The sequence below is a fragment of the Acanthaster planci genome, linkage group LG14, assembly GCF_054643075.1.
Source record: "Acanthaster planci isolate LZ-2023a linkage group LG14, COTS_SCS, whole genome shotgun sequence".
Classification (NCBI taxonomy): domain Eukaryota; kingdom Metazoa; phylum Echinodermata; class Asteroidea; order Valvatida; family Acanthasteridae; genus Acanthaster; species Acanthaster planci.
This window is the reverse complement of record NC_141790.1, coordinates 4,138,778-4,153,627: the sequence shown is the minus strand read 5'-3', so window position 1 is coordinate 4,153,627 and position 14,850 is coordinate 4,138,778. Positions and strand designations below refer to the sequence as shown.

Below are 14,850 nucleotides of genomic sequence, written 5' to 3'. Positions count from 1 at the left end.
ATGGGCATGCTGAGCCTTGAACTGACAGCTTTTGAAATATTGTCCAATCGTAGAGTATAGATGGTAGAAGAACTAACGCAAAATCATGCCCAAAATTACTTACCAACAACATACACGGAAAAAGCTGCCAGATCGAGGCTCTGCGTGGCTATGGCGGTAGCGTACAAAGAGAGAATAGGTAGCAGGCCTTGTTTCTCTTATTGTTCCTTTTCATGGTTACTTTCTAACTTTGTGTTTTCACTGAGAGTGAGTTTTTGAAGAAAAGGTTTGTTTGTTTCTTAATCACATGTAATTAGAAAGAGCGTCACGACCAACTATCAGCCTTGTCTCCAGGAAATAAATAACATGAGCCACAACGTCGTTTTAACTTATGTAATTATGTAAAAGAACTGATTTTGTTTCCCTACTTTTTGAAATCCTAAACCCACCAGAATTAGGTCACACTATTTGTGGGGGTTGCTTGACAGTGCGTGTGGGCAGTTGGTACCAGAATTTTGCAACCAGCCACAAGAGTCCCTTAGAAGGAGCTGATAACTTCCCTAGCTAGTGACCTTCCACTTCACTTGGCTACTGGACTAAACAGAGATTGTTCTGTTGTCTCTGTGTGATTTCTCCTTCCATCGAACCTGCCATACTCGCAAATTCGTCCCTGTCCTGAAAAGTAAAACCATCACCAGTGTGAACCTATTGAACCACACATGCAAACGTTGCTGGACTGTGGGTGGCCTGGACCAGAGCCACATGAATTCCGTTCTGAAACCTGATTTAGTCGAAGGCAAGGAAAGACTGTGCACTTGAACCCTAAACATCATATAGCCCAACACATCTTCGACATCCATTCAATGTAGACAAATTGTCTGGGGAATTGGGAGTACTACTTAGAAATTACCGGGACGGACCACAAATGGGAACTGCATCGACGGTATTAAAAAGAAATCTTTGGCTGGGTTTAAAGAGTGACAAATTCTGGGCTTCCACATATTATGAGAGAGCAGTTCCTACATTTGCCGATTTTTTTCTTTTTTTAAATAAAACATGAAAGAAATTAATCCTAATCGAGGAATGGATTAGATAAAAACAAGAACAAATCAACACCAAAGAGTAAATAGCATGTACTTTGCAAGCACGGGGGACAGAAATGAAAGAAAACAGTAAAAGCGCCCTCTATAACCACCATGAAGCAAAGGGCGACAGCACACGACGTGTCGCGCGTCGCGTCGTGCTTCAGGCGACGTAATAGGCGACGCGATGCACGACACGACGTACGACGCGACGCACGACGGTACGACGCGACGGAAGGGGCGACGTTTAGGCGGGAAAAAATGAAACATGGAAAATACCTGAGACAGCACGATTCGACGGGCGACGGCACGACGCGACGCGTCGTGTGTGTACAAACGTAATGGCAAGAAGGCGACAGTTCGACCCGACGGCACGACGCAAGGGAACCGTCGTGCCGTCGCGTCGTCTGGTTGCGTCGCCTGGAGGGAGGCGAGAGAGAGAGAGAGAGAGAGAGAGAGAGAGAGAGGAGAGAGAGGAGAGAGAGAGAGGAGAGAGGAGGAGAGAGAGAGAGAGAGAGAGGAGAGAGAGGAGAGAGATGAGAGAGAGAGAGAGAGAGAGAGAGAGAGAGAGAGAGAGAGAGAAATGTTTGTCGTAAATAGTACACCATACAGGGCACTTGGGAATACTTGTCTTTCAACAGGCCGTACTCGGCAGTAGTTAAGGCTAGGTTAAAGGGGCTTTGCAGTCTTGAAGCACACCAGCAGCTTGAGGATTACAAACAAATTCAGCTCGATGCAACCAAAAATTAAAATTCATTTAAAAATATGAAAATGTTGAGAAATATATCACAAAGTCATTACCAAGGGGGTTAATAGGGACCGCTATGACAATCAATTATGGAAGCCCACACGTGCTTCAGTTTTCTCGCTCGTTCTATTGACATTTTCACCGCTGGTTAATTATGGGTTGCCAATATCACACACTTTTGCTTGCTTTTAACTAATTCCAGATTAATCACAAAACTCTTTTCTAGCGAGCCCACGTGGGTGAAAGTATTCTAAAAATCAGGTTTGGTCTTCAAATTGACGTCTCTCCTGGATATCTGAATACAAACTCAATAGCCCTTATTAGAAACAGCACATTAATAACAAATGATGCGTTTATTTCTCCATGTGGTCCAACAAGTTCTTCAGTAGAAACAGGTTTTTGAAAAGATTTCGGTACTTACTATAGCATGCAGTACTTGCAGGGATCAGTCCATGTAACTTGTGTCTTTACCAACGAGTCTTAATTACCAGGTTGCTGCTTTGCCCGTTTGTAACGTTACACAAACTAAGTGGTCAGGGGTTGGTCAAATGACTAAATGCGAACAGCTGTAAACGAATCACTTGCTGTTAGAGTCTATTATTGAAGCAGCGGTGGTTATCGTGTAAGGTCTGGTTCAACCAACATCACGTGACACCTCTAGATCATCATCATCTCTAGGAAGTAAAATTTTCCACTGATTCCCGCCCGTTTGTTTCTCAGTCGATGTTCCGTCTCTCACTGTACTACACGTAAGCTCACAAGTTCAATTTTGTCGTTGCAAACCCACTGTGCAAACTGTTTTATTTTACAGGTAAGTGCTGTGTTCTTCAACATTTTGTAACTTCGGTAATGCTTCACCTATCATAACTGTCTTTCATGGGGTCCATGCACCCTTTATGGCGTCGATAATTTAAATATAGCCCATCCAACTTTTCAACTTTATTGTACTTTACTGTAAGTTACACTTACAAAATAGTATAGTTTTATCGAAGCGTTTATCTAGTCGAATGTCTGCATACAACTGAACTGAAAGGTTTTAATTACAGTTTCATGGATTGTTACGATGATCCTGGGGAAAAAATCCTTTTCTTGAGCTGATCAATTACACTTTTTATGCAAACCTTAATTACGCGTGAACACAGATAAACTAGATAACCTGATTGATCAGCCACAAAAATAAATAGTTGCAGTGAGTAGGTAAGGTCACAAAAGTTGCTAGTAAACACTCGAAGTCAATGACGCATGTAAAGGAGGCGTTATTTGGAGATCACCTGCAATCATGCCAGTTTCCTACGTATACAGGAGTTTTGGTCACGTGATTTTTGACAGTAGGTTCAATTTACACAAAATGTGTGAGGAAACGTGTGCACCTCCAAAGTCTCTCAATATTCTTGCCACATGAAAAGCCAATATCCGGCTTGTAAGTGAATTCGTCATACAAGCGCATGCATGCACCACTAATGCTATAGTGTACTATCAATGATCTCCATTATAATAACTGGATAGGACATTGCGTCCAAAACGCGTCCCGCATATGCGTGTTGTCAGGAGAGTAACAAACACACGTGCAGGCATTGCGTTGCGTGCACGTTCCAAGGGAGTTTTTAAACTCCTGAACGACTTTTGTTCTTTTAAACGCCAATTGTTTTCAGAAAATAGAGAATTGTGCTCACGAAATTGAGAAAATAGGATACAATAATGATCAAAGTCTGCGCAGCCGTGAATTGCCTGGAGAGAAAGGAAAAACGGAGTCGGGAAAAAGGATTAACTTTTCACAAGTAAGTTGGTACATAAAAAGTTCCTCTTTCACATGCATTATAATATCGATAATATCACCACACAATGAACTAAGGAAATCTATTGAATCAAACAAGGGAAATAGTGGTCGATGCTTTCATGTTGACATTTAAGTTTCCTGAATATTCCCAGTGCTCACACTTAGCTTTGACTGAACATGCTGCAGCCCGGGGATTTATGTTCGTCTATTTTTGTTTTGTTTTGTTTCTTTAGGCTGGCGAGGGAATCAACGATCTAAAGAGTTAATTGAAAGCCACGAAACAACAGTTGAGTGCCACGAGAAAAACTACTCAAGGAAGAGAGAAATCCCTTGAACCTATGACTGAAAAGTTGGGGGAATGAAGCTCATCAGCGAAGACCAGAAGCGATCACTGACAAAAGCCTATTCCATCTTCCCCAACCAAGAACAACTTTCACTTTATAGTTGTTGTTGATATTTGAAAATTAAGTAAATATGAATTGGAAATCTACCGGCTCTCGATTATGCTTTGATAAGATGGAACTTCAAGCAATGCAACCACAGTACAAAACCCAACAACTGAGCTAAAGCAAGTGCAATCTTTAAACTGAATTTCCTGCGTATAAAGTCATTTAATGATGAGTATTCTTTGAACATTGATTATGCGTCGTAGCCGTACGTCGTATTTCTTCTCGCTAATTTGTTGCTTATTTGAGAAAAAGGAAAAGAAGTAGGCCTACTCTCCATTTCCATGAATAATGATCGTTTATTTGTACGGAAAATAGTTATTTATTTACAACGTTTGTTTTTACGAACTTCTTAAGAGCTTTGCATATTAATTTACAATTAGTTTGCTTGTGAAAGTCAATTTGAATTTAACTTATCCAGCATGTGAATGAATTTGATTCAATTCTCGCGTGAGTATATTTTTTTCGTTTTACGGATAAAGTTATTCAATATTTATCTTCAATTGTCAAAAATCACAGAGGAAAAAGGGATATGAAAACTTGGAAAAATTGTCTATTTGTTCTCAAAGGGCGTTTTATTTCTGGTAAGATAAAACACACAGTATTCACTGAGTGTTTGCACACTGTGCACGCGTCAAGTGCATGCGTATTTTCAGGAGGATAATTAACAAGCGTTGATTGCGACTTTTGTTGCGTGAACTTTCAAACGGAGTTTTAGAAAAACTGCTTGAGGTTATTGCACTTCAATCGTCAGATTTTAAACTGAGTTCCGCACCTGAAAAGGATAAATTTGGAAAGAATAATGGTTGAGGTGTGCACAACGGCAAATTGCAGGAGATCGATGGTAAATTCAAGTTTAGAAGAAGGAACAGCTTTTGACATGCGAGTCGCACTTTCAGAAAGTTTCTGCATTCCCTGTACTTTATAATGCTTGACACAAAGCCTATTATAGTAAGAAACTTATGACGTCTATGTAGCCTATCAGGCTTTGTATATGAGACTTCACTATATCGAAGTTCTGAAATATTACTTATTGGCAAATGTGGTTTCAACACTGAGTGGTTGATTTGTCGTTTATTTTCCCCAGATTTCACAGGAAAATTGTCCAAGAAAGCTATGATTTGTGTTTGTCGGATCTGCAGACACAGCCTGAACCAAAACCATGAATAGATTTCGACTGAACCAACCCAAAGTGAAAATTCCCAAGAAAGATTGTAGACAACAGGTGTGAAAAAAAACAAACACATACACAAAAATAGTGTTATGATTTTGAGTGCGTTATTTAATTAGAAGAAAATGGTCAGTTAATTCCGGAAAATGGTGGTCTTGAAGTTTCTGTTTATTTTTGCTTGTTTTCGAAACGGAGGCCTGGGGCATAGCCACCGTCCCATAAGAAAATTGTTTTCTCCATATTAAATTTTGAATAGGTACCGATAAATGCATAACATACAGCATCACATTACCCTCCTGAAACGCAGCCCGCCACCATTGTTCGGCTGCACATTTTGTGCACAAACAATGCGCGGTGTCTTAATAATGCAGATCAATGGATATTACCCTCCAGGGTGCACCGCAGCAAATACATTCCCATAGACGGCAGTGATAAATCCCCTTACTTCACAAATATATATAAAAAATACTCACGACTGTCACAGGTGTTCAGGCTACACAGAAAAACGATGTCCAACATGTCCTCTTCCATTTTCCTTTCAAGTTTTAGTGGGTTAACCGATGAATATTTGAGAAATTGTCACCCAAAGCAGACCACCCCTAAAATGAAGGAAATTGCACTGCCCGGAAAAGTAGCCATTTTGAAAATGAAAGCCCCGAGTCTAGGCCAGAGGTTCAGTGTCATATTTCTTCCATTCCCAAATTCCATGGCTCTCAGAGCCCTCTAATATAGAATAATTTAGTGTATAATTTAGTGTATGTTTTGGGCACAATGATGAATTGCGTGGCTTTTCAGCTTATTTTTGTAGCCAAATAACCAGTCAACCAATTTACGAATAAACTAGACATTTTTGCCCTGACTGTTTATGGCCGATTGCAAATAAACATCAACAAATATATGTCGATGTGTATTTTTCTTGTTTCGTACTGTTCATAGTTTAATGTAAACAGTAAACACGAATTTCTGCACTCTATTCAATATTTTTCGAAAGCAAATTTCTATCAGGTGAAAGAGTGTCTAACATGCCACAAAATGGTGCAAAGGTTTCTCTCTGAAGATATAATTTTGTTTTGAAAAGCAGGGTTTTTTGACATTTTTTCGACTATAATAAGTCTACCTATCTTCAAAGAAAGCTAAGTTACGTAACAGGGGAATATAAGGTAAAACTATTAAAAAACAAAATTATTTTGGTGCACGTTATTTCATCAGATACTACTTAACTGATTAAAGCATAATATCAAGGGGAAAATGTATGAAATGTTTGTCTTAAACCACAGTGCATGCACCGTCACGTGAAAAACCTCCACTACAGCGGAGCGATACGCGCACGTTACATTCTTAATTCTCAGACCAATAATGTTGTCGTGACCATAGATGTAAAATAAAAAGACTAGATCGCCAGTGCGTGCATACGCGTCGATCCATTCAGTGCAAGGTAACTTAACGCCCTCATAGACGCACAAAATGAACGTCAAGTATGTAGCTAGGCCCCCTAAATGTATCTCTCCCGTCAAAAATCGTGTGACTAAAAATTCCTCCATAAGTCAACGTTATATGCGTGCCGAACTTCAGGTTTTATTTTAAGGATGTGATTCTCGATTCAGTTAAAGGAAACCGTTTTGTGCTGTGGTGTAACAAGTTAATGTTTGGTCAATTTAACGCCCTGTAAATCCATATAAAACAACACTGGTCCGATGTTGTGATACTTTATAGATCTTTAGAGTGTAAAATTCATACCATATTTGTGTAGTGTAGAACCTGCGGCAAACCTCGTGTCAACTGTGAAATTACTCTCTTGAGCATCCCTTCTCATTGCAAATATTTTCCAGCATTTTTGAAGAGGTTTTAGCAGATCTCTCGACTGTTAGGAGCAAGCCATCATCATGATGGCCTTGTCTTCTCAAGGGCCCGATCTTCGGTTCCGAGTGAAGTTGACTCTGTTCTTCATCACCGTGGGTTCACTCAGTCCCGTACTGGCCAGTTTCATCCGCTTCAAACCAGACACTGAGTACATCTACGCCTTCCACTCCTCCACGGAACTGAAGAGTGTTCGAACGCTGCATGCCGAGTCTAAGGTATCAAAGCTTGAATACAATACATGGATTTAGAGTTTACCTGTAAGAAATAGTCGAGATTGCGACTTTTGGTCCAGAACATGGTCTTATATCCTCTACATTTCGAGTTCTTCCTGCATGTAACCTCCAGAATTTCTTGACTCTCATTTGTGGGAAGGTTAGGGCTAAGACTGACCCCCCATTTTGTTCTTATTAACACGCAGTGCCCCCGACAGACATTTCAGCTCCAAAATGCTTCCCCAGGAGATTAATGCTGTTTAAGGGAGTTCTGAGTCGTAACTAAATGCCTTGACCCACTTTGTCGACACCTCAATCTGATTTGCTTTAAATTGTTTCCAAACTTTTTACTACATGCATACATAGAGTGAGAGCCCAACTGATTACATTGTACATTTCGTTTCATTTACAGTCCTTCCGTCCATGTCCGTTCACCATTCAGATTTGTTTTGCTATGTGTTTGGGTCATTTTTTTTAAATTTGTTTTTATTTGGATAAGAGCCATATCCTTGTAAAAGGTCGGACACAGAGACAGATGTTGCCACGGGTGCAACCCCCCCCCAACAAAGGAGAAAACACATTTCCTTTTTGTAAGAAGGCGATTTCTGGTCTAATTAATGTAGGCCCCTACGTTTCCTACGTAAGCCTATCTAATGCCACCAAATTTCACCCCTTAGAAAAGCCCTGAAATTAAGGTTACACAAAAGTGTTCAATTGTTTTGGCCTAATTGCACGAAAAAATTTCCCTCCCCCTAAAAAAATGACTTTGAATCTGTCCCCAAAACCTTGTGCAAAATATGCATGCCGTGATGTCGACTTCGGCACTTGCTTCAGCATCAAAGCTGGAAGTATTTGTGAGTTTTGCTTCAAACCAGTTCCGCTTTTGATTCAGATCATTGATGATCTGAGACCATGAGCGTGAAATCATTATACAAGAATGTTTTCAGTGAGCTACAGTCTGGGTTCAAAATTTGGACGAACCCGAACGCATGTATGAAGTCGGCCAAAGCAACAGCGTCCTGTTGTGAGGGACCCTTCAAACCATTTCTTACAACAAAGGGGTATACATGTATTATTCTTTATCTTCAGTTCAAAAGGGCTGGGAAATTGCAAATGTGTTTCATAGTACAATCAGATCGTGACAGACCCTTTATCCTTTTAACGACGATGAGGATTTCAAAGTCTGACGTTCTGTTCACTGTGTCAATGATCATTACACGTGTATGAACCACATGACTGTTTAATATACGCCCCCTGTTGTGGGGGGGGGGGCTTTTGCCGAAATTTTGTGTTTCAACTTGACTTGTTTTGAGTCATATTGGTTTTCTATTGGCAAGTCTAGCCACTGCACATTGGGAGTTCTTTTGTGTCTCGATCCCTTTGTCTCTGCTTTATCCTGACGAACAGTGGCACACAAACAAGTCTGTGAAATAAATCTCCACATAAATGTTTCTTTCCACGAATTGTTCTTTGCCTGAAGAAATGTGTTAGCTGATTTTTGGTAAGGTTATCACTGTTTGTAAAATTGCGTAAATTCTTGGAAACAATTTTGTCCTCATAGGAAAGGTCAAACCCTGTTATTTGACCTCTTTATAGTATTAAAACGCAGTGTTGATCGATTCTGACACTCATCTCTTATTATTCAAATTGGAAATATATATATTTATGTTGTACCCCCCGATACCCATCTCCAAGCTTATAACTATTTTGAGCTGTCCAAATTAACGAAATAACGCTGTATACTCATTGCATTTATAATGCACAATACATGTGAATGCAATGAAAATGTTAACCGTTGGAGCCTGATCTGTCAATATACCTATAAGCTCTTTTCTGTTCTTATATCGGCCTAGTTTATTTAATTTTTTTACGCGTGGCATATTCATTTTCTTTTTCGCCGTTTTACAAGATTGGCTTTGTGTTGGTGAAAAAGTCAAACCAGAGCAGTGGGAGCCAGGAGATATACCTGCGTGTTCATTCTGCAGCTGCAGCCAGCGAGGGCAAACAAGGTATCGTTGTGAAATTTTATCTGTTTTAATCTCTTTTGAAGAGACACCCACCAATAATCTGTATATTTACTGGTACTGTCGTCAAAACATTTCAGTGACCAGGCATTTAGGTTCTTTTCCTCATGGGAAGTAAAAGCAGTCATCAGCAATAAACTAACAAATCATACCGATAAGGTATGGAATTCCATATCTGCCGTCGCCCGTCGCATTTTGCTTTTTGTTGTGTCCCAATTCTGCCATTTACCAGTTCCAAACATGCCATTTTCCGTCGTGCGTTGCCCGTCGTCCGTCGCCCGTCGTGCGTCGTCCGTTTTCCGTCGTGCGTCGCCCGTCGTGCGTCGCGCTTCGTGCGTCGTCCGTCGTGCGTCGCCCGTGTTTTTTTTGTTTTTTTTTGTCACGATTGCGCAGTGGTATTTTCAACTTTGACCCTTGATCGTTTCACATGTATATGTCCATCAAATGGGTTGCATAGGACCTGCAAAAGCCGAGGTTTAACAAATGACAATGTGATGATTCCATTCACTTCTAAAGATCTTTTCCGAATAAGTGAAGTACAAATCCCACCTGCAAAGCATATACTAGTCACATAATTAATTCCAATAATGCTAGACTACCACTGCCCCATGACAAGAAAATATCGCCTCTCTGAGAATTCAACCAAGTGATTTTGGGGGAAAACATTTTCAGCAAAAATGTTCCGGCCAACTTATCCACAGTGTTATTATAATTTGCATATTGTAAAAATGTGCCGACTTGTTTTCATCAAATTCCAGGAAGAAATCTGCCAACCGATACAGATATTCCATTTTGTCCTCTCAATTTCGCCTTGAAATCTAGAAATACTAGACGTGCTGTGGATAACAAACTGTTTATGAAATGTATTGTTGGGGGGCAATTACCACTTGGTTTAAGTTTCAGAAAATATGACATGTTGGTTTTTGTGGGTGTGTATGCCATGGTGGATAGACCAATGAGAACAGGTTGTGCAGCACATCAGCATTATTTATGGGGGCTTACAAGTAACGCTACTGTTTAAAAGACTTCTGCGAGCCAACCTGCAACTGAAGTCATGTCTAATTTGGAGTATACAGCAGATTTCATCATTGGTATACCCGCCCTCAAAATAATGTTGAATCAGTTCGTCTCTTACGAAAACTATTAAGGAATAAAACATTGTAAATAATTTATTATTTACATTCCGTTCTGTGGGATATCGTGCAGGGACAGACAGAAATATTGCATAGGCTATGACCTAAAGGTAGGCTGTTAACGAGTAAAGTTACGTCTAGAGTAACTAAGTTATCGAGAAAAACAATCTACCCTAACAAAAGTCTATTTTGTTAATTTATTTATGTAACCAAAATGGTATTATTTCATATACACGTTACTTAACCGACATCAGGATATTGTTTCTTCTTTCAATTGGAGTTTGGCGCAACTGCAAAAACGAATACATGTACATCTTCTAGTTCTATTGCTAAAATGAGTGTCAGGCATGGTGGATCGATCGAACAAGTACATGTGAAACGATCAAGGGTCAAAGTTAAAAGTAACATCGCCCAAGCGTGACAAAAAAACCCCAAGGGCAACGCACGACGGGCGACGCGCGACGCACGACGGACGACGCACGACGGGCGACGCGCGACGGACGCGTCGCACGACGGGCGACGCACGACGGGCGACGCACGACGGCAGATATGGAATTCCATAATAAGGTCAGTTTGGGGGTATTTTCAAGCAAAACTGGTAATTTTCTTCCCGTGTCATCTTCCCCTCTTTCTGTTGCTCTCTCCCCTTTTTCATTCTCATTTTTTCCCCAGGGGACCTTGCCCTTACCCCGTTAACGCCCGCACGTCCTCCAATTTTAACCTACAGACTGTCTAAACCAACCGATTTGTGATAATGAAATTACGAATTCATAGCTATGACTACACTTTGACAGATGTTAGACTTTACCTGTTCCTGTTAAATATTCTTTTCTCGCAGCTAATCGATCCGAACGTATGCATAATTTAAATACAACAGAAAATACAGTTCATGACCTGATTTTTCAGCTGCAGAAAAGAAATGTTACCACGAGTATCGGTACAAATCATAAGCTTTGTTACACAAGTGTTCCTGCGTTGAACGAAAGTGTAGCATTGTATGCATGCGAGTGCCATGTGATCTCAGCGCAATCACGACAGTACTAGAATGTCGTAAAACTTCTGAAATATTTATATGCGTGTTCATGACTCCGAGTCGAAGACCTAAGATTTGCCCAACATATCGTAGCTTCTGGGTATGTAAATCTTACTTCCCTGGCTGTGTAATTACCGCTGAAGAGAGATCTATAAGTCAGGATACTGCTATTAGAGCGATTGTGAGGACTTTATCACAAAACTGCCCGTTGTCGTGGGATTTTGTGTTGTGTTCTGGGAACCGTGTCTTTGCGGTCTACTTCAAAATACAGATGGCTAGTGTTTCGTGTTCGCTGGAGATCTGTAGCGTGGGATGGTCCCATGGTTTTTTTAAATTAAGGATCGAGCAACAGACTCTTTAAACTTCATGCTTTCCTCCGGACTCGATCGTTTTAAATTTTAACTACAGTAAGAATGTCTGCCTCAAGACCTTTTCCGTGTAGGCTCCATAGAGTTTACTGCAGTCCGCCAAATACTTCATAGCACGAATGTGTCACAAGTGTAACTTTATTACACATTCTTCTGATCTCCGATATGCATAATAAAAATCATCTCACTAATTTTTTTCCGGTACGTTATCTGTATAAGCCTTGCTTGATTTTAGACTGAGGATATGTCTAAGATTTCTAGTGACTTGGATTCGATAACAGGTTGGAGAATTTTTTGACTAGTAATGCATTTAGATGAAGATTGGTTTAGACACTCGAAGACAAATGTGTCCCAGAGGCTTCATATTTACAGATAATTTCGCATCTTTATTTACCATATCGTCATTGTTTTTACGCAGTGCTTCTGCACGAGGAGAGAGATTTTAGCAAGTGGTAAGTTTTCAATGATTTACACACTATATAGCTGTTTCGACACATGCATGCTAACTGTACCCTAGGGCTGCTTCCTTTTTCCGGCAAACGTTTTCAAACCTATTTTAAGTCGTCACTTCGCTTATGTGTTGTTATCAGGATTATAATAAGCAGCGACAATTTCAGAAAATGTGGGTGGAGCATGACAAACAAAACTTATCATTGGCTGGAATGTAAGAAACATTCCATGTACGTGGCTGAAAGCTGATAGGCTGAACTAAATCTAGCCTAATGGAAGAAGATAGCTGTTTTCACCATAAATTAGCGCACAAGGGAGGGAGCATAGACTTTTCACTAATAAATTCATAATTTATGCACGCATGCGCACAGATGACCTTGGCAGTACGAAGTGTGAGCGGGCCATTGAAAACGTACAGGCCTGGGGTGCGATTTTAATACTATTCTTTCAGATATTCTTGCTTTAATCATGTTTTTCTTCAGAAAATCCCATTAAATCGTGTTTTCCATTAGTTTCTAATCTAAGCGGAATTTTTAATGCTCTGTTAAAAAAATTCACAAGCGTGAGTTTTCCTGTGCGCACGAAAATTGCCTTACTAAGCCGGTCTCCTTTTTTGCTGTTTTACAGAAAAACCTGAGAGAAAATGATCAAAATCGCACCCCTGTCATTTTCAATGGCCCTTACCGCCAAGACCATTTGTGCGCATGTACAATTGTGAATTTACAAAGACCAAATGCAAAGACCAAATGCATCTCTCAGCAGACTCACAGTGTTTTATGCAAATAAGCTTCTGACTAGTCAGGTTACAGTGTATGTAAATTTGTATGCCAGAGTGACCGGCTGGATTCCTCTGTAGTGCTAATGTGTTTGGGCGTGGCCTTCTGGCCTTGTAGAGTTCATGAACAAAATGTATATGTATGAAGTACATGTAGAGTGGCCAGGCAGCCAAGGGTATTTGAACTGTCACCTTTGGTGAATCTAATATATATATTTCGTTTAGATAATTTAATGATTTGATACTTATATACGACAGTCATTCATTAGGTAATTACTTAGGCCTAAGCAATAATTATGTCAGTCAAATAATCTGTGATGATCTTCCGAATTCCTTAGGCTGCTTTTTGTGTAATCGTGGCATATTGATCAAAATGTTCATTTGCCTTCATGGTGTTTCAATTAGCCTCACTTGAAATACGTTAGATTGATAAGTGCATTCTATTTTAACATAATTTATTTAGCAATCATGTGCGACTGTATAACATAGAGAAAAGCGATAATAAGTTCCGGTTATTTTATCATTTCGTTTTGCTAATTGGTTCACTTCGGTTTTATTCGGTTTGTTTCAGCTGGCAGTTTGTTCTTATGGAGTGAAATTAAACTGCATTAGCAACAGCAGAAATTTGGACTTTTGGCTGGTCACTATACTTCCCGTTAAAAAGAAAAGAAACAAGGGCAGAGGGATGGAACTCTCACTTTTATTTCTGTTTCCTCAGGATAAAAACACCTCGCAGTCCTGTTTAGGGCCAAGCACCTTAATGATGGGTCGCTGCACAAGAGAAACCAAGGCATTCACCACACAGTCACCTAAGATAACATTGGAGCTGCAGGCTATGTTGGCCTGCGATCACATGCATGCGATCACATGCACAGTACGGGGCTTCGCAAGGGAGGGGTGCCTCACCCACCCCTCAAAAAAATAAATAAATAAAAAAAATCTGAAAGGGGAAAAAGAGGAAAGGGAATGAACTTGAAAATTTGCTTTAAAAATATCTCAAAATAAGTCCCTTTCAACCACTGACGGTTTGTCAGTTTGATGCTGATGAATACAGCGTCCTGTGGAAAAAAATAATGTACATTGTGCTGGTGACACTATGGTTTCCAACATTGATCTAATGCATAGCTTTCTAAATTATTTAACTAACCATAATAAAGGGGATCGGCGCTGTTGCTTTAGGCTAATTGAGAGTGGGGTCTTATTATTCCTCTTAGTCCCATAGCAGACAAGCTCGGGGTTTTCAAAAGGATGTGATTGGCCCAAAATTGGGCACCTTGTCACAACAAGGTAATTGTAATAGAGTTATAAAAAACATGAAGCAGAATGGAACCTAAAATGGAAAGAGGCAGAGGGACATGAGGGCGGTAGGAACAAATGATGGAGCTCCTGTGGTGATATACGGGGGCTTCGAAAACAATGGTGCTTGTTTCGGACACTTTATTTTTCCAAAGATTTGTTCACTTCCATGTAAGAATACAAGCACAGATTGACAACAGATTTATTCTAACAGTCCCCTCTACAAATTAGCAATAAAAGTACAAAGCACTTCAACGGCTTTTCCTGAACAACGCACATTTTTACCCTCCTTAATTTAATATTATTGTCTCTGTTTGTCCCGTCTATAGACAGATTGAAACCACGGAAATCTTTATAAATATATCACACAGAACTTCACTTGAATTTTGTCAACGCTGACGGGCATGTTTACAGTCGAGGCCTACTACTGCTTTGCACGATCACCTGTGCACAAAATAATGTCAGGCGGTTTTATATTACTTTCACCAAGAACTCA

At 40.1% G+C, this 14,850-nt stretch overlaps 2 protein-coding genes and 1 long non-coding RNA gene across 5 annotated transcripts in view; 2 read left to right on the top strand and 1 right to left on the bottom strand.

Moving 5' to 3' along the window:
• Positions 1–2,398, bottom strand: part of LOC110984469 (uncharacterized) — a 96,225-nt gene extending 93,827 nt beyond the window's left edge. For both annotated transcript variants that reach the window (XM_022244689.2, XM_022244690.2), the window contains exon 1: positions 2,231–2,398. The gene's annotated coding sequence lies outside the window, so the exon portion shown is untranslated. The remainder of the gene's footprint in view (positions 1–2,230) is intronic.
• A 21-nt stretch (positions 2,399–2,419) lies between these two features.
• The window catches only part of LOC110984422 (uncharacterized), a 163,940-nt gene continuing 151,509 nt past the window's right edge, over positions 2,420–14,850 (top strand). For both annotated transcript variants that reach the window (XM_087145948.1, XM_087145947.1), the window contains exons 1-4: positions 2,420–2,620; positions 7,033–7,278; positions 9,185–9,284; positions 12,252–12,285. In XM_087145948.1, coding sequence (XP_087002074.1) covers positions 7,087–7,278; positions 9,185–9,284; positions 12,252–12,285 — 326 coding nt within the window. In that variant the 5' untranslated portion in view covers positions 2,420–2,620; positions 7,033–7,086. The remainder of the gene's footprint in view (positions 2,621–7,032; positions 7,279–9,184; positions 9,285–12,251; positions 12,286–14,850) is intronic.
• On the top strand, positions 3,261–5,084 carry LOC147796764 (uncharacterized). Its single transcript, XR_015427744.1, has 2 exons — positions 3,261–3,587; positions 3,820–5,084. It is a non-coding gene; the product is annotated as an uncharacterized LOC147796764 (long non-coding RNA).